The sequence below is a fragment of the Aspergillus chevalieri genome, chromosome 2 (genome assembly GCF_016861735.1).
Source record: "Aspergillus chevalieri M1 DNA, chromosome 2, nearly complete sequence".
Lineage (NCBI taxonomy): Eukaryota > Fungi > Ascomycota > Eurotiomycetes > Eurotiales > Aspergillaceae > Aspergillus > Aspergillus chevalieri.
The window spans coordinates 2,228,860-2,253,750 of NC_057363.1; the positions used below are offsets into that span (position 1 = coordinate 2,228,860).

The 24,891-nt window shown below is 49.2% G+C and overlaps 12 protein-coding genes across 12 annotated transcripts; 6 read left to right on the forward strand and 6 right to left on the reverse strand.

Annotated features, from left to right (window-relative positions):
- Positions 1-361: 361 nt before the first annotated feature.
- ACHE_20769A (SANT/Myb-like DNA-binding domain-containing protein) lies at positions 362-1,104 on the reverse strand (the record flags this gene model as incomplete). Its single annotated transcript, XM_043285109.1, has 4 exons — positions 362-403; positions 514-690; positions 749-796; positions 868-1,104. 4 exons carry the CDS (start codon positions 1,102-1,104, stop codon positions 362-364), a joined length of 504 nt encoding a protein of 167 aa, XP_043133833.1.
- Positions 1,105-3,294: 2,190 nt separating this feature from the next.
- ACHE_20770S (ER lumen protein-retaining receptor) lies at positions 3,295-4,395 on the forward strand (the record flags this gene model as incomplete). The annotated part of the gene is made up of 3 exons (XM_043285110.1): positions 3,295-3,391; positions 3,442-3,728; positions 3,790-4,395. The coding sequence occupies 3 exons, from the start codon at positions 3,295-3,297 to the stop codon at positions 4,393-4,395; spliced, it is 990 nt and encodes a 329-aa protein (XP_043133834.1).
- Positions 4,396-6,138: 1,743 nt separating this feature from the next.
- ACHE_20771S (uncharacterized protein) lies at positions 6,139-7,039 on the forward strand (the record flags this gene model as incomplete). The annotated part of the gene is made up of 3 exons (XM_043285111.1): positions 6,139-6,225; positions 6,281-6,935; positions 6,999-7,039. 3 exons carry the CDS (start codon positions 6,139-6,141, stop codon positions 7,037-7,039), a joined length of 783 nt encoding a protein of 260 aa, XP_043133835.1.
- A 3,509-nt stretch (positions 7,040-10,548) lies between these two features.
- Positions 10,549-11,869, reverse strand: ACHE_20772A (uncharacterized protein; the record flags this gene model as incomplete). Its single annotated transcript, XM_043285112.1, has 5 exons — positions 10,549-10,824; positions 10,881-10,912; positions 10,970-11,282; positions 11,341-11,542; positions 11,598-11,869. 5 exons carry the CDS (start codon positions 11,867-11,869, stop codon positions 10,549-10,551), a joined length of 1,095 nt encoding a protein of 364 aa, XP_043133836.1.
- A 1,273-nt stretch (positions 11,870-13,142) lies between these two features.
- DOM34 (putative translation factor pelota) lies at positions 13,143-14,466 on the reverse strand (the record flags this gene model as incomplete). The annotated part of the gene is made up of 3 exons (XM_043285113.1): positions 13,143-13,781; positions 13,833-14,321; positions 14,389-14,466. The coding sequence occupies 3 exons, from the start codon at positions 14,464-14,466 to the stop codon at positions 13,143-13,145; spliced, it is 1,206 nt and encodes a 401-aa protein (XP_043133837.1).
- Positions 14,467-15,150: 684 nt separating this feature from the next.
- On the forward strand, positions 15,151-16,194 carry ACHE_20774S (aldo/keto reductase family protein; the record flags this gene model as incomplete). The annotated part of the gene is made up of 4 exons (XM_043285114.1): positions 15,151-15,222; positions 15,282-15,292; positions 15,366-15,423; positions 15,481-16,194. 4 exons carry the CDS (start codon positions 15,151-15,153, stop codon positions 16,192-16,194), a joined length of 855 nt encoding a protein of 284 aa, XP_043133838.1.
- A 245-nt stretch (positions 16,195-16,439) lies between these two features.
- ACHE_20775S (uncharacterized protein) lies at positions 16,440-17,354 on the forward strand (the record flags this gene model as incomplete). The annotated part of the gene is made up of 1 exon (XM_043285115.1): positions 16,440-17,354. The coding sequence occupies one exon, from the start codon at positions 16,440-16,442 to the stop codon at positions 17,352-17,354; it is 915 nt and encodes a 304-aa protein (XP_043133839.1).
- Positions 17,355-17,894: 540 nt separating this feature from the next.
- ACHE_20776S (alpha/beta fold hydrolase) lies at positions 17,895-18,748 on the forward strand (the record flags this gene model as incomplete). Its single annotated transcript, XM_043285116.1, has 2 exons — positions 17,895-18,327; positions 18,381-18,748. The coding sequence occupies 2 exons, from the start codon at positions 17,895-17,897 to the stop codon at positions 18,746-18,748; spliced, it is 801 nt and encodes a 266-aa protein (XP_043133840.1).
- A 241-nt stretch (positions 18,749-18,989) lies between these two features.
- ACHE_20777A (intradiol ring-cleavage dioxygenase) lies at positions 18,990-19,984 on the reverse strand (the record flags this gene model as incomplete). Its single annotated transcript, XM_043285117.1, has 2 exons — positions 18,990-19,190; positions 19,247-19,984. The coding sequence occupies 2 exons, from the start codon at positions 19,982-19,984 to the stop codon at positions 18,990-18,992; spliced, it is 939 nt and encodes a 312-aa protein (XP_043133841.1).
- Positions 19,985-20,639: 655 nt separating this feature from the next.
- Positions 20,640-20,945, forward strand: ACHE_20778S (uncharacterized protein; the record flags this gene model as incomplete). The annotated part of the gene is made up of 1 exon (XM_043285118.1): positions 20,640-20,945. The coding sequence occupies one exon, from the start codon at positions 20,640-20,642 to the stop codon at positions 20,943-20,945; it is 306 nt and encodes a 101-aa protein (XP_043133842.1).
- Positions 20,946-22,096: 1,151 nt separating this feature from the next.
- Positions 22,097-22,760, reverse strand: ACHE_20779A (uncharacterized protein; the record flags this gene model as incomplete). The annotated part of the gene is made up of 2 exons (XM_043285120.1): positions 22,097-22,627; positions 22,677-22,760. 2 exons carry the CDS (start codon positions 22,758-22,760, stop codon positions 22,097-22,099), a joined length of 615 nt encoding a protein of 204 aa, XP_043133843.1.
- A 520-nt stretch (positions 22,761-23,280) lies between these two features.
- Positions 23,281-24,434, reverse strand: ACHE_20780A (tRNA 2'-phosphotransferase; the record flags this gene model as incomplete). The annotated part of the gene is made up of 2 exons (XM_043285121.1): positions 23,281-24,213; positions 24,276-24,434. The coding sequence occupies 2 exons, from the start codon at positions 24,432-24,434 to the stop codon at positions 23,281-23,283; spliced, it is 1,092 nt and encodes a 363-aa protein (XP_043133844.1).
- Between the last annotated feature and the right edge of the window lie 457 nt (positions 24,435-24,891).

A 24,891-nucleotide genomic window follows, 5' to 3' on the forward strand; every position in this document is an offset into this window, starting at 1 on the left:
AAATCAAGCGTTAACTAATGCCAGAACCTGGATACATGACTATGCAATTCGTGGATATGCCGCCTTTGCATCGGGGAGGAGATGCTAATTAGAGAAGATGCAGGAACCGTGTACCAATGAAAAGATAGCAACAGAAAAAAGCCCGAGCCAAACTCCATAAACCTTCCATCGTATATAGTCCATACTGTTATTGAGGTGCGACGTGCTCTGCGTGAAATTAGGACCGGAAGATATGCCCCAAACATATGCTGCTGATATCGTCGACGGTAAAGGCGAGAGGCGAGGGAAGAAGGATAGAAAGGATATCGGGTGCAACAAGTCGTCAACCAAGGTCGTCAACGTCAGGATCTAGAAATACCCTTCACACATTCTTGAAATGCTCCTTTGCATATTGCTCGCATGCCTGCCATGTGAGAATCCGGTTCAGCAGGGTCCGGCAGGAAGATATCGGAAGTATGAAAAGAGAAAAAAAAAAAGATAGAAAATAGAAAAAGGAGACAAGAGAAAACTCACCTTTGCAGGCTTCCCAACCTTCTGCCCAATGACCTTCCATTTATTTGCTTCGTATTCTTTGATTGCCTCGCGGAGTGCGACAGACTGGTTCGCGGGTAGGGTTAGAAAAAACATGTGGTGCAGATGCGTCATGATCAGCCTTACCTCATCCTCCGCGAATTCGGCATAGTGCATGTCCTGAGTTCAAGTATCAGCAAAAGATGAAAGGTTTCAACGATTCCCAACAGTTTCCCACCTTGTACCAGTGTTTTTTGACGCTACCTTCGGTTCGAGCCGGGAACGTCTGCGGCACCCGAGAGTAAGCATTGAAAGGCTCCCCCAATGGAGTCATCATCATGTTGGGCGCCGACGAACCTTGGCGATCTCACTCCAGCTGCGACCAGCATCACGCATCGACTTTAGTCTCTGTTCCTCCTCTGCTGTCCAGGGCGTGTTAGTTCTCCCCTTCTTCTTGGGCGCTGGACCTGCCTCCGCAACGCTGGCGACATTAGGGTCCTGCGCGAGACCCGTAGGAACCGGAGTGGCCATAGATGCGGTAGAGCTTAGATGAGGTGACGAACGGCGCTTGCGCGGATTCGAACCAGACTGCATCGGAGCCTGGGAAAGAGGAACTCCGTCGAAAGGACTCAGGACGCCAGGAAAAGGATGGATTTGCTGTTGTGGTATCAGGTGAGACGGTGCGCTGGCAGGGACGGTCGTTTTGAAACGCTTAGAATTTGGAGGTGACCTGGTACAGGAAGAAAGAAGTGAGTGATTGGGAAAGAGGGACAGAGTACAGACAGCCACGGTCAGTCAGCACGAAAGGGAAGTTTCCGCGATGAACCAAAGACACAACACATCAAGAAAAAAATAAACCGGCCTGATAAAGATAAGTAGAACAAAGAACAAAAGGAAGTGGCTCCCACTGACAAAGTATTTCTCTAAGAGAAGTTGTTGGACTTACGACATGGTAGTAGAGACGCAGGTTTCCCAAACACACTGCGTCGGATCATCTGTACATACACAGGCTTAGGAGATTAGCAAATCTGCTACTGGAAACGACATAAAAAGATTGGTCCCCGAGTCTAGGAGAGAGGCAAAAAAGGGCTCTTGTTCGTTACACTAGAAGCAACGATGACACGGGCGCATCCCACGGCGTGAGCACAGCTATATCGAGAAACAGATAGGTCCGTATGATAGTATTATATGAATCCACACGATATCGTGAGATAAAGAGAAAGACAGAGTATGTAAAGGAATCTCTGACTGCTTGCGACTTCGAGATACAGGATGAAGCTGGAGTTCTCAAAGTGTCAGTCCATCGAGCATGTGGGGTAGTAGGGCGATACGACGTACTCTTCAGTAGCTTACCCGATACAGTAACAAAAGAGATAAAAAAAGTACCGTTGGGTTGCGGAAGAGATAATATATACAAGAGGTAGAAAAGGGAGAGAATATCATGGATAAGAAGCCAAAGGTACAGAGGGGAAAGACAGTCAGAAGGAGGGGAGACTCTCAGACCCGCGCCTCCGAGTGCTCACGGGGATTTGCTCACCACATTCGTTAATATCAGTCCAATTGAAGACATTCTGCATGATAAACAAGAGACCGAAATTGTCTTCTATTGCTATACTATGATGCGATCCAAGCTGCATGCATACAGTAGTGTGTGTATGTGTATGTTCCTACCTGACATGTTGACAGAGTCCGTTTTCCCTCCGTCGAACATCGCAAAGTCCGAGCAAAAGTACAGTCGCCACTGATTTCTTTCCTGTAGTCTCTCCCTCTGTTTTCCAATAGAGATTTGATCCCTGTCGTTCTGCAGAACAGCACCCAGGCCGAGCTGATACCGAAAGAACACCTCTCAATGGCTAAACCATAGTACACCGACGATCGGTACCAAGCTGACAATCCAAATCTTTAGCATCGAAATAGAACCACCATAGCCAGGTTTCCCCTTATGGAAATGACTCGAGATCTTGGTCTCGCAATATGTCGATACGAGCAATGGGCCTCAATGAAACCATTGAGCGGAACGTCCGGGAGCATGCAAAGACTCGGATTGGATCCTTTATATAGTAGCTGATATAATGGCCAGTGCTTTAACCGCCATCTAGGTTATCTGCATAAATAGTGCTTGCTGACAAGAGTCGATCAAGTGTCACAATCGATTTCTTCAGTAAGCAGTAAGCACTAGTTACATAGTTATTCCGAGGAATCATCTGCATGTCGTGAATGTGTTGTAGTTGCTGCCAGGTGGGGAACCGAGCCATTTCAACCACTAAGAATTGTTGTCCACAACTGATCAGTCGCATTGCTCTCGAGCTGCTTGTAGATGTCTTCAGTAAGAAAACACTGATGTCACTGCCAGTAAATCACGTGATGCACGCGCGGCTGGAGAGGTCGGGGCGGAACTAAGCTCCTTTGGGATGTGGGATAGTGTGATAAGGGAACAGGACAGCAGTTGGTCCATCCGACGACAAATACCTACTGCTGGAGAGCGCGATTAACTGCTCCCTTAGTTATATCGATCTTTGTTCAGGTATCTCCAGTGTCCGCATATTGAACTACGAGACAACTGGCTGACTGCTGGCCGCTTTATCTAGGATCGAGAATCCCGATACCACACCTACTCCGAGCTCCTATACTCCTCCGAACCGAGATCGAAAGATTCCAATTTATTGTTAGCTTTGCCCTGAATACCCGTGCTAGAATCACTCAGGGCATGGCATAAAGTGGTGATTTCGTCACGAAACCCATGATTCCTTTGATGACACCTGACCACGCGACACGTCGTTCATCATGAATCTGAACTTCTTTCGCTTAATTGGAGACCTCTCCCATATCTCTTCGAAAGGCATATTGATATGGGCAATTCATCGAAATAAGAGCGCCGAAGGTAAGACATGGTGAACTCCCGGTATCGAGCTGTGACTGACTACTGGGTAGGCGTTTCATTGCTCACCCAAATGCTCTATGCTGCCGTGTTCGTGACCCGATACCTCGACCTCTTCCGCGCAGAAGGTTGGAATAGCTTCTATTTGGTCTCCTTCAAGCTGTTCTATATATTCTCGTCCTTCTATATCATCTTCTTGATGATGAAGGTTTATCCTCGGACAAGGGAAAGGGAAAAGGCCTGGAAATTGGCGCTGTGGTCTCTGGGAGGATCACTTGTGTTAGCCCCAATCCTTCCGGCTTTTTACAAAGAAGGTTACCCCTATCACTGGTTCACGGAGGTGAGTACCGAGAAAATATGAGATGACTCGGATCGCGACTAATAAAGCTGTTCTTCTCTAGATCTTCTGGACATTCTCTATCATCCTAGAGTCTGTCTGTGTACTCCCTCAGCTTCTTCTCCTGCGCCAGACCACCGTCCCGACCGTCATTGATTCCTACTACCTTGTTACCCTAGGTTCCTACCGAGGCTTTTACATTCTGAACTGGCTTTGGCGCGGCTTTGGAAAGGAACACTACTGGGATCCCATTGCGGTGATCTTCGGTATTGTTCAGACAGCATTCTACCTTGATTTTGCTTGGGTGTACTATTCGCGCCAGCGTGTAAAACTTCGCCAGGGCGGAGTGGTCGACTCGGAAGACTTCAGCAAGAGCTGGCTAGTTAACAAAGTGTTGAACTTCCGATCACGACGGAGCACTGATGAGGAGCAGGTCCTCCATGATGGAAACGACGTAGAGAACCAAGCAGGAACGGACGCCAGGCCTGGTAGCAACCGCTGGGGAGCTAGAGGCATTTCCATTTCTGCCGATGATAGGTTGGACAACCAGAGTCGCCCCGAACCTCACGGTTCGGACGATGATGGATTGGAGGGAATCCTTGACGATGAGGACAGCGGATCGGACGAGCAGGGCCCGCACAAGTCGTCGCCCGTTAGTGGCCGCGATTAATTTTTTGGATCGTGAAGTTGGCTTGGTTATGAATATTCTGATATTTCTTGACTTTTAAATTGTTTGCATTTATGCTCATGCTGTCTGGTTGCTTATTTCTTGACGCACTTTAGCGTATATGATTTATATGGTTTTGGAAATAGTTATCACTGTCATTTTGGCCTATCTGGACGGACCAATTCTCCAACTTGGATAATGAAACATCCTCTGTTGTTTCAAACTGGCTCTGAGCCACGGCTACTGCGCCAGGCTATGAACCTGATCACATTAAAGTGCCTGAATGTACAATTTTAGCTGAAACGAGCCCCCTAAGGCTGTGTTAGCCCTCCTGTGCCGACCACGTGACTCGCGGCGATGGCGATGACAACGCAGCGCCAGAACAAGACGAAAGTGATCGCAATATGGAGACCCGGTGAGCGCCGAAGCTGTCACTGGTATAGGTGTCGACAGCGGCATCAGCTGTGCCGGCCGTCTGTCAGTACCGGCCGACTAAGCGTTATGCTCTGCTATTGTCATCGAGATAACGTGGTATGAGGAGACATGTGGCTTTGAATCATTTCACTTCGCTCCCTCAGTCAGATTAGAACTCTCGCATTTTCTCCGATACTGTCCGTATTCAAGCTGATATTACATGAGATGTCATTCCGTATTCGCTAGGCTCACTTCAAGTCCGCTCAGGCGTCTAACGGCATCCCCACCGCAGAAGCGCTTAATGGCCCGCAAGAAATGTGCCCTCATGGATCTGTCTTTGACCAGCTCCGATCTCCGTTCGTGCCTTGTTCGTCGTGTCGATCGCCAGTGCACTTCGCCATCCTTTAGCGGTTAGGAACAGGATAGAAGGTTACCTGCATGCTGGCATCTGGATAGGGAACCATCATGACTCGGGGATTGCCAAGTCATCGACTCGTCGACTCCTAGCGCTAACCTTCTTCCTATGATTTGGTCCCGGCTTCCAAGGCATCTCGGAGCCCGCTTTCAAATTTTCTACCTCATGCACTCTGTCTCGCCCGATCCAGAGTGTCGGATTCTCTCGGGGGTTTCGGCGCCACCGTCGCCGCTGCTCCCTATTATCTGTCGTCGTTCCCTTTCACCCCAGAGAGCGCGCTGCGGTGGGTGAGCAATAAGAATTAATGCAGACTCTGCGCCCCAGAGACCTCTTTGGGGGCTGGAATTTCCAATTCCCCGGTTACTCATACGGCACGGCCTGCTCCCCCCCTCCCCAAGCTCAGTGGGATTGTAAGCTGGCGCTTAAATTCAGTTTGTTGTCGATTGCGCATCTATCACTAAGAGCCTCTCGCATGTGCGGCACAGTCATCGCGAGCGGTATTCGCTTTGATGGAATGACCTGAGCTTGTTGTTGACCGCAGAGGGCCTGGGATTTTGGCCCTGCCTTGCGAGGCACTGCGCTTTTCAATAGGTTGGAATTCTGATATATGAAATGGCGCAGCACGCCTGTGGATTACCCTTTTCCTATATTCCTTATTTTCTCTTGTGATATATATACTTGCCTTGGCCGTGGCCTGAAGAAGAGCAAGCTTCAGGGCAATCCTAGTAAAAATTCTATTCTTCCTTCAGACCTTTGTTTGCTCACTGTTTGATATTGTCAACGCTTCGACTGGATTGTTTCTATTGTTGGCTCTATCGAGAGTTTTATACCGGCATCGTCCCTTTGGATTGGCTTTTTTGAATTTTCTTCCGGTTATACCAACTTCTTTGTTGTTTTCTCGTGCCAGGACAACCATCATGGCATTTCACGGCCAACCCGTCCCAGGCCAGGGACTAGAAGACTTGTACCAGGACATACAAGCACAATGGGCTGGGCTAGACGCAGTATGCAAAACATTCATGTGCCACGACGTATCCAACTAAGACTGACGAGATCTAGTCCCCTTACGTGGGCGCCAATCGCCCCTATTGCACAACGGCCTTCCCTGCCACTTCCATCTTGACTCCAGTCAGCCTCCCAGACAGCGCTTTCGCCCCTACAAGACCCAGTCCAGTCCTGAGTCACCACTCGCAAGAATACCAGCACAGCCTCAATGATCCGGCCCCCGCACAGCATGGCCTAGGCATAGCCGCACCCTTCCCAGGCAATTACCCACGCAACATCTCCTCAGCAATAGGCTATCCGTTAGACGATGTGCAATATCGCCCATCAGATGCGGCTCTCTCTCCCCACCCACGCCCTGCAAAACGGGCCCGCCGATCCCTCAAACAGCCACAACCCATGCGGGAAACACCCGTATCGATCCTTCCGCATCCAGAAGGAGTGCAACGCCTCGAACAGGAACGGCAGCGGGGGCAGGTTGAGGCTCGTGCACATCAGCGGCCACGCGCGCCGGGCCGGGGGCGGAAGGATCCACAGGCTGAAGAAGAGGATGCGTATGTGGAGGGACTGCGCGAGCGGAATCTAGCGTGGAAGGTGATTCGAGAGATGTTCCGGGAGAGATTTCAGAAGGATGCGTCGGAGGCGAGGTTGCAGATGAGGTTGTTGCGTCGTCGTAAAGAGCATCTTGCTCGGTGGGACGAAAGTGATGTGAGTATGTGTGGCCATATTGATACTTTTGCTTCATTGCTTATCATACTAACACGTAATTTGTCAGATACAGTTGCTTATAATAGCAAGAGATCACTGGGAGCATGAGAAGTATCAGTTCATTGCGCGAAAGGTGAGCACTTCTTCCAGTCGAAGTAATGGGTAGGTCGCTAATCTATACGACCAGATGCAAGAACTGGGTTCCAGAAAATCATATACAGCAGAACAATGCGAGACACAACTTCGAATCCTTAACAATGAACAGCAACAAAGGGAACAAAGAAATACACCATCTACTGTCTCTACATCGAGACATCCCCGGAGGATAGTAGTTACTACAAGTGGATAGGCTTGTTATATTTCGGTTATGAGAAATGATGTTTATTTGTTTTACCTATGAGCATGGCGTTGATAGAGGAATGGCTGTTATTTATATATCCATCAAATTATTGTATGTAAGTTATTTGCTTTCGACACTTACAGATTGTGCATTTACATCATTTCCCTTTGCGATCCCTTCCCTCAAATCCAGCTAGGTCATATGACGATGATATCCATGTACAAGTCAGAGTGGTGTTCAGATTTCCTCCATCCGTTGAGTCGCCGGGGGGTTTCTTGTAAGGGCTACAGAATCTGTCATCCACCATACTAACATTCTTCTATATCGAACCGGGCCCGTCCAAGATTCTGGCAAGTCATCCCTCAAAATCCCTCAAAATAGTAGCATCTCCATATCTCACTCCAATCCTTTTCCGTAGCGCCAGCTTCCTAAAACCCAGTCAGTAATATGTCAATTACTAGCTCACCGAGATATATCATGTTTCGACTTACAACTTCCTTTAAGAGCTCAGCCGTGAGAGCGTCCTCGAATTCTATCAATTCCTGTCTCCTGGGAGTAGTAAAATGCTCATATATCTGTGCTCTATCGAAATCGAGCCGGAGAACTCGAGTCGGATCATCCTTGACCACCATCATGTTCAGTGGTTTTAGGATCACGCCGATCAATTAACCCTTTATGGATCTTGTCAAGGCCGCCGAGAAAAAAAATTTTTCTTTCCACGCCTTACTATAATTCGACTGTCTGATGAACTCCATGTTTCTATTGTATTCTAGGAGGATGGCGTTTGGTGGGCCGTCCATCTGCGAGGAATATTTCCAGAATTGGACGATAGAGTTTGGGATCAATTTGCTTGATGGCGCCGTAGCAGTCGGGGACGATGCCTTTGTCGCAGAGGCCCATCTCTTTTAAGCGTAAGCATGCGTTGTATTCGCAGATGAAAGTGTTTCTCGGTCAGGAGGAGAGGGGGGGGGGATGATTCCTGGTCGTACTATATAGATTAGCGTAGCATTGAGGGTCTGTTGAGATGAAGACAATCTTTCATAACACATGGCTTTCCCCTAAAGTCAACGGGGTATATATAGAGTAGTCAGCGCCATATATCCTCTCTCTGAAGACTATCTCTGAAGGCTTGACATCCAGCTCCATGATTAAGGCACAAAGTTCGGGGTTGAAAGTGACTCGTGTCTCCGCAAGAGTGAAGGAATCAATGGAGGGTTCTCTTTCACCCTCGGAGACTCGATTTAAAGTGAATTCAAGGTTTGAAACAGAATATAGGAAGTAGCCTGAGTATTTACCATTTGGCCATTCAAGCTTCCTTTCTTGAGGAATTTTGCCGCGTTATCAATTTATCAACGCCTGAGCCCTCCATGTGGCATAATGGCTGGTCTTACCACCCTCATGGATTACTTGCAACAGAGGGCACATCTCTCAATCCATAATTCTGGTGATAGAGTTTACCGTTCGCACAACCTTCCAGCTGGATCAGAACCTCCTTATCACGACGAATATGGCCAGAGATCCTTTCACCTACCCATAAATGCGGAGAACATGATTAGGCACCGGGCCACGCAGCTCGTATTCAAGCCCGTGAGGTGCGCTCTTCGTGCATCCTTCGCAAGACTCAGGACCAGCAACGGAACAATCGGCACCACGGAAATTTTCCTTGATGTCGGAGCGGTGGTTTCATGTCTGATATCGCGTTCTATCCTGCGCGGCAGTTCGGCGTTGGTCCTGACAGAGTCCCCGGGGACATGAAGCCTTTGTGGAACTGGCACACAGGACTGGCGAATGCCTCCCTGCCTCAGCGCAGAGAGTACAATCAAGCGCTTGCACAGGTAATTTTCTACATGAAACGTTACTGCCCACGTTACGGCTTCATAGTGAGCGAGAGAGAGCTTGTGGCGATAAAGAGGGTGGACGACAATGGAAATTTGCTTCTGTCTGCACCAGTGCGCTGGGACACCCAAGGCACCAAAGCGCAGTTTCGGCTGACGCTTTACCTTGCCCTGTGGTACCTAGGCCAGCTCGCATCACCGGGCCATGGCGATGATCGCTGGTGGATCTGAATACCCCGATAAACATGAGGATGCTGTGGAACGATTTGTTGTTTAGGGTTCGTTTTATCTTTGCGAACAAGTCGACATCAAATTCATTAGCGAACCGCGGTATATCAACCAATTGCGGACATATTAGAAACTGAAAAAAGATGTCAAAGATGTCAGTAATGACATTACGGCCTTGCTTGACATGCGCTATCCATCGACAGAAGTGTTAGCAAGCCCTAGTTTACGGCCATGGCAATTGTGCTCCTAACTAAGAGGGAATGAACAAGCGAGGCCGAAAGACTGCTTGCTTTGTTATTTGGCATAGTACAGCAAGTGCTTCGCATAGATCCGATACTACTCACTTTCACCGTTCTTGCGCGAGGAGAGGAACCCTTCGCCTTATTTTTTACTCCCGAGCCAGCTGCTATCCGGAGAAGCCACACAACTTACGTAACGTGTGATTATGTTTTGAATAGGTGTATATGGAATATCTTTTTATCAGAGGTGCGATGACGTCAGTTGGAGCATTTTCGCTTGCGTCGTAGCCATTGGCCATGAAGTCAGAGAATGCTTGGCCTGACTTGTAATTGACAAATTTGCAGACCAGATTGAGAAAAGTCCTCATCAAGCACCACGGCAGTATCTGTAATAATAGGAGATAAGCGAGTTGGCTCAGGATGGTTACCTGTGCTATTTGGGGGGGGGGGGAACCCTCACTTCATGTCCCCTGCCAGCCACGCAGTTGAGCTAGCTCCATACCCCAATTTCCCTACGACTTGATACTGTTCCTTGAGAATTTCGCCTATTATAGTAGGATGATACCGGGAAGCAATGTAACCCGGGATGGCTTCTTCAAAAGGACTTGCAGATGTTTGGGCGAACTTCGGATTTGAGAAGTTGAGTGGCTTCCATGTCCGCCCGAGCTGGAACAAAGACCGTAAAAGCGATGGCAACATTGTCTGAGTGAACAGATTTATTGAGCTTGGTTCTGGAAGCAAAGAAGTAGAAAGGATAAGATCAATATTATCTCTATTGGAAAAGGTGCGAACGCTTAAGAGGGATAGGAAAGAAAGAAAAAGAAAATTACTGGCGAAGGTGTCGCAGATCCTCAAGTCGTGGAGAAATAGATCTGAAGGCCCACGCTTACAACGGAGGGGGCGCGAAAAAAGATACGAAGAATCGTTCAATATCGTTTTAAAACATACTTATGATTCATATTTGCAATATTCGATTCATGTATAGCCTAGTTTCTCCTTTACATTGTTTATAAATGTCGTATTCCAAACCCTCCTCCGCCACTTGCCAGCAAGAAGCGTAGGAAGGGAACGAGTCTCCAGCCGCGATAGTTGAGACGGGACTAGTTTAAACACTCGCCAGGAGACAGTGATGTAGATGACAGTGTTCCAGAATCCCTGGAGCGGTAAGACAAAGCTGGAGGCATATGTTAGACCGAAGAGATACTGGTTCGACATGGATAATGCGTAGACTCTGTTGGCTGATGAGGGTACCTAAGCAGAGTGAGTTCGTTGTTCAATGACTCGCGCTTCGAGGGGAGATTACTAACCCAGGTAATGAGAAGTGCTAAAAAGAAAAGCACTGCATATTTACAATAAGCCCGAATAGCCACCGCTTCAGGAGACGAGCCTGATATACCCAGGCCTTGTGGATCACCAGTCCTGGTTGGGTGCTCGAGAGAAGGATGAGTATGATCACTGTTTAGATCCTGGTGTTGGACTGATGGATGTCCTCCATATGAGACGTTCGTTTCCGCTTCCAAGAAGACTGGCATTTCGCTGCCAAGCGTCGTGTCCGTGTCGATGTATTTGTGGAGCCGCTTGTGTTGCCTGAAAATGTAAATGCCCACGCGAGCATATATACAGAAAGTCAAACCGATAATAAGCCATACTGGTCCGTAGAACAGAGCTATTTGCAGATAGTCCCACTCCAACGATATCCAGCACCATTGCTACATAGAGAAACAGATTAGGCCGTGTCGATGTAGATGAAAGAGGTATAGAACTTACGACTGCGGGACCGTATACTCTGCCATGGGACTTGGTCCCGATAAACAAAAGCACAAGAGCGGGGACAAAGGGCAGGCCGTAACAGAAGAGAAAGTACTTCCACTCTAGCGGCCGCAAATTGTCGGTTCTATAACGATGGAACATGGCTAAATATACATTGCAAGCCATAACAAAAGCCCATAACGAATCAGCGGGCATGAACCTGCATCCGTCAGTCCAGGGCTCATGCGCCCATGTGTGGTCAAACCGATACTAACCATTGAATTATAAAAGCCTGGAACTGACACAGCGCACTATTCGCACCATGACCAACACCCGATTCAGAAATCAAAGTGCCAATATTGGTCATAAAATTCCCGAAAGTCGCATAAAACACGAGACGATTAATCGGCCTCCGGAAGTTTCTGGACCCAAGGAACGTTAGAATAATGATGCACGAAGCGGCGACAGAGACCGCCGAGCAGACGCGCTCCGTAATCGAGATGGCGGCCGTTTGTTGCCAACTGAAACAACAGCCATTTTCGCACATGAGCCCTTAGGGTAGTCGCATTTCAGGGCGCTTTGGAAAGAGTGGAATGCGAAGAAGGATTTCCGAGAGCTCGGGAACTTTTAAAAGAGAAGTCTCTGTAGTGTAAACTTCCGGAACTGGAAGTGCACGTACCATGGGGGACTTAACCGAATGATGTCACTGTGAAATTTCAGTACGAAAGTCAGATCTGCGAACATTCAATATCGATATTACATGATTTGCAGGAGATCGTTATTTGTATTCCGGAGACTTTCGGTTTAAAGGACATAACGAGTACAGTTAACGACCTGCATCTCAGGGACAAACTGTCACATGACAGTTCGCGGAGCTTAATCGGTCCACAGTGACGTAGATGGTCAGTGCTATTGTACCCGCCTGATCAAGTAGGCATAAAACACCCAATTAGACCAAGCTGGTCACGTTGGGTTCATCGAACACAACAGTTAGCATGTCCGTTTGGAATTCGGAGAGTTTCAAGCTGCATCCAAATCGACTAGAACTTCCGGTCACCACTGCCCCCCAGAGCCCGTTTACAAAGGAATCGACGGCGTTGAATCTTTTTATGATCACGAGCATGGTGGATATCATCCCATAAGCATAGGGGATATCTTACAATCCCCGATATCCAGTCGTTCACAAGTTAGGCTGGGGACGCTCTTCGACCGTTTGGCTCTGTCGAGATGATCAGTCTAGCAAGTATGTTGCGGTCAAAGTCGCGAAGGGGGTATCAAATCCGCGGGAGGCTGATATACTAAAGGGCCTCAAAAATGCCAATTCTTCCACTATGGGCCACCGGGGAAGGAAGATGATATTCCTGGTTCTGGACAAATTCACTTTCCATGGAATCAATGGGACCCATCCTTGCTATGTGATGAGTCCTGCACTATGCAGCATAGCCGTTGCGAAGAACAGGTCGTCGAGACCCATATTTCAAATCGAAACTGGTCGGTGACTTGCTGCGCAACTTGCTCTGGCTGTTGAATACATACATGCCAGAGGATTTGTCCATATGAGGAAGTTGGCGTTGCCGGAGTCCGACAGGGCTTTGGGAAATGGATAGCTTGAAGTGAAGACAAGTAGGCTGGTCCTGTGGACTGTCCGCGAGGGATATCTCATCTCCTATATGTAATTCTAGATTATCTCCAATCAAGCAAGCATCTCCGCTGAAATGCTAGTAGCAGGGAAAAAACAAGAAGCATGTCTATTCCAACAGCACAAACCATATATATATCGTCACACATCAAGATCCCAGGATATCACCCAACTCAAATGCTTAATCCTCATCCGAAAAATCCTCATCTGGAATCGGAAATGTGCACAAAGCCGCAATACCTCCCAACCCATCAAGTCTTGTCCCACTCTCGTGATCCGAACTAAGAACACGAACCTCACCACCTTCGATATCCCTTACCCGATCCACAAGCGACACCCATCGTTTCCGCTCCGCGACGTCTTGCGATCGGAAGAGACGGTTTGAAATAATCAAAATACCACCCCCGCGACCAACGGCTCCTTGGTCTACCGCAGATTCGACCTCGCGTGGTCCGTAGGTTGCCTTGTTGGTTTCTTTGCGGAGTTGTTCGAGGAAGTCATCCATGAGCTTGGTTTCACGTGCGTATTTAGTGTCGGCTAGAATGGTCTTGACGGCAGGGGATTGGAGAACTTCTGACAAAGAGTGGAGATAACCGGATGCGGAGTGGACGACGACGATGCTTGGTAGGAGACGTTTCAGCCCGGGTGTATTTGTTGCGACTGTTTGGATGTATTTTTGGAAGCTGGTGGCGACGAAGCCCGGCGATGCGAGGAGGACTGGTCTGACACCTTCGCTGCTTGTCATGGATGTGATGCTGGTGTTGAAGTCGAGTTGGCGGAGTAGAGTGTCTAGGGTGGTTTGGTAGAATTTGGACATGCCCTGATGCAGGTGAGTAAATAATCAAACAAACCAAATTGCGGATCAACAAACCTTATCATGTTCACCACCTCCCATCCGTTTCCTAGGAACCGACATCTCAACCTTCTGCTTCAGAATCGTCTGAAACTGCCCGATAAAGCAGATGTGCGCAATCCCCTCCTGCATAACCACCGCAACAGCTTCCGCCCGTCGGTTCCCACCCTCATCCACTGCATCCTTCAACATCTGAACCGCAATACTATCCCAACCAACGCCCTCACCATTCGCCCCGATTTCCTTCTCAAGCGTGAAGTTGCGGTTTAGCTCCAGGTCCAGGGTATGATGTTGGCCGATTTTCGTGTGAGGGGTCTCATTCACGATTTGCCCACCAACATGAAGTTGCGAACTTTGCGGATCGAAGTCGAGGTTCTTGACGCGGATTTCGAGATTGAGGTGAACTCGTGAGGAGATTGTAGAGCCGGTGTCTTGAGTAGTGGTGACTTTGCGGATGGCACTGGCGCGGAGGAGGTCGCCGGGTCGGATGAGGTTGTATGCGTGCCACTGTCGCATACATTTAGCAACACAAAAATCGAAGCGCAATTTGAGAATAAAAGGGTGGATGTCTTACCATGTCTTCTGGTTCTTCCGGGCAGAGGGTGACGGTGCCCGAGCCGTTGAGCTCGACTTTGTTTTTGATTAAGCGCATTTCGCTTGTGTAGTGGTAAAGAAGCTGATGAATTTGCAGATATCACAGTCGGTAATAGACTGAGGTCGTTATTGTCAACAGCGACAGAATAAATAGAGGTAGAGTGATGAATGGCAATCAACAAGCTGCAGGCTGCTTTGCAAAACAGGCGACAAGAGAGGTCGATGCGGGACACTCTCAAATAGGTCTAGCGCCATTCGATGAGGCTTATCGATAAGAGCTTTATTGAGCCCTGAGCCCTAGTCTCCCGGAATGGTAGGTGACTGCATTTCTGCATTTCATCGAGACAATTGAGGAAACAGAAGAGAATGAATAACTCAGGAGCAACATCTTGAACCGATACGTTATTCTGTTCTTTTTGCATTATCTCAGGCAAATGTCTGAAGACATCGTACTTAAAGAGCACTCTCTCCGACCTCGGCCTTTGCATCAGAAGAGTCCCGGTGATATCAGCGCAGGCCCCACGTTGATCTGCGAAACAGTGGGAGACAGAACAATAAAGCAATTTATTGACCAATTGGCTTCCAGACTCTGTTCGGCCGACATAAATACCAGAGGACCCTCTCGATTTTCCGCGCGTTTCCCTCCTTCGCTTATCAATCAGTTCATTTCCTGCTATTTTTCCTGAAGGATTGTTCCTGCTTCTTCAATCAACCATAACCATACAATAAGATACTCGCAAGCATGGCTCTTTCCTCGCTTTCTTCGACCGTCAAGTTGGTCACGGGATATGAGATTCCCGTTGTTGGTTTTGGTGTAAGTGGCTATGGTCCGATTCTGATGATGTGTTGGCTAATCTCGGGGTCTGAAATTAGGTCTACCAAACGTATGTTGCTATCTGAATTGCTGAATAATAACGGACTGACTTGAGAACGGACAATTAGCTGACCATACTGCAGCCCCCCAGATGTCACTGAGAAGACGACGCTGAAGGCGCTGGAAGTGGGATATCGCCACGTATGTCTCAGGTTTCCTCATTTTCGGATCCCTTCGCTAATACAAGTGATCCTACAGGTCGACAGCGCCAAATACTACCAAAACGAAGCCGAATGCGCAGAAGCCATTTACAAGTCCGGCATCGACCGCTCCAAGATCTTCTACACCAGCAAGATTCCCGTCCCCGCCCTTGGCACCTACGAATCCGCCAAGAAGGCCCTCGATGAGAGTCTCGCGGCTGCCTCCAACCTGGGCTACATTGACCTGATGCTCATCCACGCCCCTTACGGCGGCAAAGAAGGCCGTCTCGGCGCCTGGAAAGCCCTTGTCGAAGCCCAGAACGCCGGCAAAGTGCGCTCCATCGGTGTCTCGAACTACGGCATCCGCCACCTCGAAGAACTCGAAGACTACATCAAGAACGGTGGCGGTGGCCAGATTGCCGTTGGCCAGTATGAGCTGCACCCATGGTGCGGACGGATTGATATTACTGAGTGGTTGAGGAGGCGTGGGGTTGTTGTGCAGGCGTACTCGCCTTTGGTGCAGGCTACGCGCATGGATGATCCTACTTTGGTGGGGTTGGCGAAGAAGTACAACAAGACTCCCGCGCAGGTTTTGCTGCGGTGGAGCTTGCAGAAGGGATTCGTGCCTCTGCCTAAGTCGGTTACCGAGTCGCGGATTATCGAGAATGGGCAGGTGTTTGACTTTGAGTTGTCGAAGGAGGATGTGGACAGCTTGACGACGGATGTTCACGCGCCTGTTTGCTGGGATCCTGCTAACAACTCGAAGCTGTAATCGCTTATTCAATGGATGTGGTCTAGTATACAGTTAGAAGGGCATTAGCAATATCGAATTGTATAGTGTTGGCGTACTTGATGGCTTGGAAGGCACGTAGTTGATGCCTTCATGCCTTAATATTGACATTCCGCAATCGGCACAACGTATACCCGCCAAACAAAGCAACTGCAAATGCGATAACGATAACAAACTACAGTACTTCGTACTCCGTGCTATAGGCATGCACATCCCAATTCCCAACCATGCGCATCAAAGGCCGAAAATCCAAAGTCGACCGCCGCCAGCCCCAACGCGGGGGCCGATTCACCTCCGCGCAACTCGCGTGGATGGACCGCGATCAAGAACGCCTGCACCGCGCGCGAGAAAAGGAAAGGAGACGCATTGCGAACAAGAAGAGACAAGCAGAGAAGGAAGCTAAAGAGCGCGAAGAGAGGAGGAAACAAGGGATACCGGATCCGCATGCAATGCCTGTGCCGTCTAGTCAGCCATTGTTATCTAAGTTCCTTGCGAAGCCGAAAACCGCGCCGCCATTGGAGTCGCCGTCTGTCGAGACACCGGAGTTTGGGGATGATGATTTTGCGGGGCAATCTGATGGCGGTGATACAGAGGTGTGCTCGTTGGACAGTTATGAGGCGGAGATCGAGGCGTTTGATCAGAGAGTACTGGTGGATGAAATAGCAGCAGAGCGTGAAGGTCGCCAGTGGATGGTTGAGTTGACGCCGGCCCTCGATCGCATCAGAAAACATGGCCCTACGGTGGATGGTGGATGCAATAATATTGAAAAGGAAGAGCAGGACGGCCCCAAAGATGACGATGAGGACGCATTTTCGGAATGCTCAGCTTTCTACGATGAAAATTTCATTCGGGAGGCAGAAACAGTTGCAACTGCGCGGGACCAGGGTCCACAGAAGGCATCGCAGTCGCTTGAAGCGCAACCGCCACAAGGCCAACCAGCGCAATCCCAGACCCAACATACGGCAGCGCGACCGCAACCGCAACCAATACCACGTCCACCAGCTGAACCGGCTATAGAGGAATCATTTCGAGACGATACAGCGGACTTTTTGGAGCAGTTTGGTTGCAATCTCGGCGCAGATGGAGATTTTGCGCCGGACGAAGACTTTGAGAGGGAATTGGTTCAACTCAACGCGGGTTGAATTGCCCTCTACGGAGTACATTGGTATTGGATACATTCTACTGGTGCATTGGATATCCGCAGGGTTATCTGCATGACTTCTGCAGCCCATTGCTATGCATGCGAACATGCGAATATCCGACCCGTCGGGAGTTTTTCGGATCGGCAGTTCTTCTGTCGGATCGCGGCGATAAGCTCCCACTTCATTGTCCCCGCCATGACGAAGGCCCCTCGACCGATCCGACGGATGCTGCAGTATCCAGGTGAGAGGGTCAATAGAAGAGGAGAAATGACAGAGGATGCTAGAAAAGCAGATGGAAAGATATTAGAGACATAGGGCACGTCCATGGTTCCGAATACTCAATGCACTGCATGAGGAATATTGACGTCGACGTCAACGAGCCGTGAGAATTACACAACTCAACAAGGTAGGTATTTCTTTATTAAGCATAGCGTAGCCTTAGTCTACCCCATTTTGGATTCTGTCTAATTGATTCTTGTCTTTTACAGAACCATTGACCATTGTCCTTTCTCCGTACATTCATACAACGCAACCGCCACAATGCCTTTCGTCGAAGTCAACAACCACAGACTCCACTGCGCCGACTCCCACCCCAATGGCGCCCCCTCAAACGGCCTCACCTTCATCTTCGTCCACGGCCTCGGCTCGTCTCAGAACTTTTATCACCCCGTGCTTCCCCACCTCATTCCTAAACACCGCTGCATCACCCTCGACACCTACGGCGCCGCACGCTCCGAATACACCGGCCAGCCGATCTCCATCGAGTCCATTGCACAGGATGTTGTCGCCGTGCTGGATAAATTCCAGGTTTCCCAGGCCGTGGTTGTCGGACACTCAATGGGCGGACTTGTCGTAACGCTGCTGGGCGCCAAGTATGCGGATCGCGTTAAGGGAATTATCGCAATTGGGCCGACTCACCCTTCAGAGACACTGGTGAACGTTATGACGAAGAGAGCGGAGACTGTTTCGCAATGTATGTCCCTATCCCTTCCCATCTTCAATCGGCACAACAACTAACGCTAACAGCTGGAATGGAACCAATGGCCAACACAATCCCCTCCGGCGCAACTGGCAGCGGCGCCTCCGCCCTCTCCAAATCCTTCATCCGCGAACTCATCCTAAATCAGAACCCCAAGGGGTACGCCGCGCTGTGCCACGCCATCGCTAACGCGCCGTCCATCGACTACTCCGCCATAAACAAGCCGTTCTTGCTGATCGCCGGTGAAGAGGATAAGTCTGCTTCGTTGGATGGGTGTCAGTACATTTTTGAAAATGTGCAGGGCAAGGAGAAGAGGATGGAGGTGCTTGCGGGGGTGGGGCATTGGCATTGTGTTGAGGCGCCGGAGGAGATTGGGAGGGTGGTGAAGCATTTTGTGGAAAATGATGATTTGTAGATACGTCTGGAGGACTCTTTATGACCATGTAGTTGACACCAAATAAGTGAATCTTTAAGTCATCTTTTACCGTATAGAAACATTGTAGATGGTGGGGCACTGACACAGATCAAGTACTATGATTGAGCTCTCGAAGGCGCAGGATGTCCATGCTATGGCTTGGACTTTGTGTGACAGAAATATACTATTGTAATCAAAAGGTATATGCTTCAAACAACTAATTCAAAATCCAAAACAGAAATCATGCCTCGCTAGCATGGATCTCGTTCGGCACCAGCTTGATATCGTATTCCAACTCAAGTCCAGCTTGAGGATCACCCTCACGAGGAACAAAGTCAACGACTAGCGAATCCTTGACGGCGAAGACGGAGTCGTTCGTCAAGTACGGGTCCTTGCTGTCGAAGATCTGGGTTGTGAGGGGCTTGTAGCCGTCGTAGGTGGCCTGCGCAGAAAAACTATTAGTATATGCGACAAGCAGTATAAAGGAAGTAGACTTACGATGATGTGAATATGCGCAGGCCGGAATGGATGTCTATCCATAAGCTTGAGCACCTTTCCAGCAGGCCCATCATCCGGCACAGGATAGGGCGTCGGCCGCAGACAATAATAGTAATACCTCCCCTCCTCATCCGTCTTAAACTTCCCGCGCAAGTTATGCTCCACCTGCTCCGGGTCCTGCTGCTCGTACAACCCATTCGTCGACGCCTCCCACATCTCCACGGTAGCATTTACGAGCGGCTTCTTGGTGACAAAGTCGACGACGCGGCCGTGCATGAAGACCATCTCGCCGCCCTTGACGCCCTGGACGACGTTGTCGCCGTTCTGGCGCCATTTGGTGTCGGGGCGGAAGAAGGGGCCTAGGATTGCGGTTGCGGTGGGGGTGTCTTCGGCCTCTTGGGCGAGTTTGTAGGTGATTTCGTCGACGAGGCTATCGTTCAAGCATCCGTTAGTTCCTCCCTTTGTATATTTGGATATAGAGTGAACGTACGACTCAAGTCCGATAACATCACACAAAAGCTGTCCCTCATTCCGCTTGTCATCACTCATCTGCCCAGCCCAATTCATCATTCTAACACCAGTCATCCACTCGTCCACGGTCAAATTGGTCTCGCGCGCAAAGTCATGGACATGCCGGATGAGACTGGTCATGATCTCGCGGAACCGCTCGGGCGTCTGAGGGCCCATCGATTTGATGACATTGTCAGTGAAATCGGGGTCGAAGCGGTTGGTAGCCATGTTGTCTGCCTTTCCGCGAATTGTATAGCGATAACTGCAAAAAGAATTAAACTGACAAGTGTACAAGAAAAGGCCGATTTATATTCCCCGACCCTGAGGCAATCGTGGAATGCATGATTGGTCCACGGACGGCGCTGCGCTGGGTTCCGGCGGATTCTCCTCAGAAGACAGCATAGTAACCCCGCATATCCAGAGTCATATTGCCGTCGGATTATTCTCAACGCTTGTTGTTGGACCGTTCATGCGCTGGTGTTCGGAAGCTTGAATTGCGGCGCAGACCAAAGTGTTCCGGCTCCTTGTCGGAAACGGAACCGCAGGACTCGATCCGATACACAATCCCCTGCAGTCGGTCGGATGTCGGATGTACATGAATTATGATTGGTTGGGCTGTTGTTGAATGTTGACAGTTTGATACACCGCCTACGACTATCCCGACTATCCCGCCGTTTACTTGATTACCGCCTTCCGCTTCTTCTGTATGCTCAGGACGTGAACCTCGCTTGTACAATCGACGTCGTTTGATGGCAGTTTGGTCTTGATATGACTGTAAATCTAGCTCAAGGATACAAGAAGTGCACCATTGAAGTGATGTTCGTTTTCTGGACACGAGCTCCGAGAATGGTCCCTAAAATGACCCTCATTCACTCCAGCCCTCATGGTGTCATTGAGGCCAAGAATTCATTTGACTGCATCCGTTGCTACTCGTATGCGGTGTTATTCCCATAATGGATACATTTTTTACCTTCTTCCAACTCAAATCTACAGCTTCATCTTCTCCGGACCCTGCGCCAGGATGATGGTCGAAGTCATGCAGTCACAGCACTCCAGAGTGCTCAAGAGCAAAGCTGAGTTCCTTAAACCATTCGGTCTGTCTGCGTACGGCGAGCCCTTGACTCCTCCCTTTCTTTGGGTGAACGCATCGCCTCGCTCCCTCGCCAGCGGTGCATCGATTTCCGAATGAGCCCAAAAGGACGCCCCAGCGCTCAAGGATGTCAAGGAGAGTAGTAGCAACGCGGCAGCATGGGTCCAAACTAAGGGAGAACAAGCTTCTAATATGTGCGAACATTGTGACGCTGGAAAGGGAACCTTCGCAAGCTGCGTGACGCTGATGATGGGGAATCGAGAATACTCTGAGGAAAGCTGTACGAACTGCCATTTCAATAAAGACGGCGCTAGATGTTCATTCCGTGAGTGTATCTGGCGATAAGGACAGCCCGTTGAAAATCGTGATTAACAACTATAGATGATTCATTAGTCACCATCTCCCCAGCCGACCTGCTGAAGGAGTTTCAGTTGGCAGGAGTCAAGAAGACCCACTAGGTATCGCAGAGCAGAACGAAGCTAACACGAAGCACCAGGCCCAGTCATCAAAATCGCATCGTGCATCCAACGAGGTGCCTCAAACATCCAAGAAAGGTCGACTGGATTCACCCTTCTTGGTTACTACAGATCCAACTCCACGCAGTTCCAACCTTACCCGCTACTACTAATTCAACCCGGCGCCCGTCAATCGTATATGGAGTCAATCGCCGCCGTAATTCCACGTCTTCTACGGCTCCTACACCTGCTGATGCTAAACCCGTTCCAACTTGCTCCGCCCAGTCCAAGGCAGACAGAGAGGTGCTTAAGAGTCCGATAACCTTAACCATGTACAGCGACTCCTATATGCTGCAGAAAGTACGCAATGATCTGTCAGATTTCCTGTGTCTGGTCGATAATCAGCTGGGAAAGCTAAATTATTCTGATAATTCGTTGGACATGTGGAAAGCCGCGATTATCCAACTGGAAAATCTGGACGAAGCGGAGAAGCAGTGAAAAGGATACATACTATGGACGCCAGATCAACTGGAAAATATGTGCAGACTGAGCAGATCGTGTTTATTGGATGGATATTGTAAGTATTGATTTTGTGTGGGGATATTGGGATCAGTTTTCTTCAGGCTAGGTAGCGAAAAGGATTTTGTTAGTGTACTTAGGGAGAATGGGCTTCTGTATTCTGGGAATCGATCGTAAACTTCTTTACTTCCTCCTTGTAGCTTTCCTTGGCTGATTGGACCCCGACATGGTTATTCATTTGTCTAAAAATACATTAACTCCATCTTCTTGTTTCCCCTATACTAACACAATATTGGACCGCCTGTCCTTATGTGTCCGGTCCTCAGCTACCTCCATCTCCTTCAGAAGAGTCTCAACCAAACGGATGAAGCCCAACAAGCCCTGGTGTGCTTTCCGCAGCAAATTGGGATCCTTATACATGTTAGCAGTGAGCGGACACTGTAACACAGCTCCATCAGCTTTGGACTGACTAGGGCGAGGACAGGAGAGGGCGACGTCAACCGCAGTAGACGGAGAAGGAGTAGAGGTATGGTTGTTATTAACATCGAGTTGGAGTAAAGAACGAAAGCTGTTACTGGAATCTTTAGCAGGCGAATTCTCCAGTCGAGGCTTCTTGAACGCCGGAGAGTTCTCGGCAAAGGACGAGGTTTGATTTTCGGTGTCTGCGTCTGGTCCTGGTGCTCGGTTCGAGGTTAGCACGTTAGAGCTTCTGGTCTTCTTGGAATGACATTCGTACCTCGCTCTTTCTCTTAGCTCCGAAAGTTCAAGACTGCGCAGGAGAATTGGTGGCTGACGAGCGCGGTGAGACTACGTCAGTTAGTCAAAGCTTAAAGTGAGGAGGTCCAGTGATACTTACGAAGCGAACACTTGATATTAGGAGAATAGCAATGTGCACACCTATCTCTATAAGCAGGAGCAACGCAACTCGAGAACGGACCATAGTTATTGGCGCAGCTAGTACACGCCTGGGATATCTCCACCCCCCTAGTCTGCATCTAAGCAGCCTCATTCTGAGTTTTCTGCAATGTCGTGTAGCACCAACGGCCCTTTTTTGATTGCGTCGAAACTTGATATCTGGTCGGCAGCAACGTGAAGCGAGCTGTCTAGCTAACTCAGTTAAGCGCTCAGTCGGCTCACACGGCATGTCATAGTACACGAGAAACTGCTTGAGATATTGGGCTTTTCGCAGAGATCCATGGCTTCAGTTTCTCACGGCAGCGTCTCTGAGATGGGTGCTGAGCTCGCTGCAGATGATGAATATGGAGGAACTTGAAAGAGAAAGAGGGAATGGGGAGTCAAATCCAGAGTCTCTGTTGTGGTTTAACTAACCCATGTATGCATAGCAAGCAATTGAGTGAATACAGACTCAGATTGCATAAGAGACTGGCAGTGAGTGTAAGTAATCCGTCTTGCAACAAGCTGTGATTCAGTAAAAATGAATGTATTCTATGTTCTAGGTATCACTCATCAGCCTGTTTCTCCCCCTCACCTTTATTCTTTCCTTTATCCTTATTCTTCCCCTTTTCATTCTTCTTATCATTTTTGTTTTTCCCCTTCTCATTATTTTTCACCTTTGGATTCCACTTCTTCATCAACTCCACCGGCAGCTCCTGCACGCTCTTCCCATTCTCCCAAATCTTCCCCAACCCAGCCTTCCTTTCCACAACAACATCGAAGAAATCCAACGGCACAAAGCTCAACTGATTCCCATTCCCATCATCCTTACTCGAGGCCAGCCCCTCGCTCAGAATGACCCCGTTCTCACTGCGCCAGAACGGACACCCTGCTTCCAGCGCTTTGCGCAGATTGATGTAGATCAGAACCTGTGCGTCTCTGCGCATGCCCGAGATCACGCGTCCGTCATCCAGGCCCAAAGACTTCAATCCTTCCACGGTATGACTTGTCCCATCAGTATGCAATGGAAGGACAGAGTCAAGCGTTGGCCCTGTTGCAAAATGCACATGATTTCGTCCCATGCAGCGCAACCCCCCTGATTCCAGAATCGCCGGCCAAGCGGAATGATACGTGCCATGCACAACAGTCGATGGTAACTTATCCTCCTCTGAAAGCGCCAATTTTTCCAGAAACGCCGCTGCATCCACACTCTTGATACTATGTCCCTGCGTAGCCCGGATAAGGAAGTGCGCGGGATCGGGATCGTTCACCGTGAGTGCTTTTTGCGTCGAATTTTCCTGCCCTTCCGCACCGGACCTTGTACCCGTACTCGTAGCTGGTTCTTGTTCCGTGGTGCAGATCTTCGTAGGCGCAGCGTCCTTCTCGGCTTCTTCGGACGGAATGTGTAATAGCGCAAAGCGCTTCTTATCCGACGAGGCGACGGCGTGGATGATCTCGGGGAAGGTTGCTTTTTGGGATTTGAGTTTTCGCCATTCCAGCTATATCCTAATCTCAGTATCTCCCGTTACCCATATACTCATGAGCACTTAGCCAAGCATACCACATCAGCGACATTAGCATACCCCTGAGCATCCATTTTTAGACCCTCGCGCTCGGCCGCATGGCGAAGGATATAGCTCAGGGCTTTGGAAATGGCGATTTCGCGGCCCTGGGTGGGTTTATCTCTGCTCTTTCGGTTGCGTTCTTGTTTTCCGGACATTCTTCTGGATAGAGGTTTTCTTGTTCTTCTGAATAAGGGTTCTGTTGCGAAAGTGCGAGTCGTGGTAGTCGTGGTTGTGATTGTAGCGTTTCGAGATGGATGAGAGGTCGCCGTAGCAATCGTGGTGGTATTAGATTTAGTGATCTTAGTATATATTGATGGTTGCTAAGAAGTCCTCTGTAGAGTGGATCTTGTTTGTCAGCAGGGATTGTCTGAGCTAGTTAGGTGGTGGCCTGGTGACTCACAGGCAAAACTGATTCATACAATTCGAAGAGCTCGGCTTAAGTCATCGGTGCAATACAATCAACGCGCGCAGAGTTCTATCGCTTCGAGATGCAGATGCGAAAACAGTGAGGAGGTTGTAGAAGATGTGGTGGGATGCTTTTTTTTTTTTTTTTCGTTTTTTGACATCATCGGTGGGCGGTCAGATAAGATAGTGAGACCATCTACATGAAGA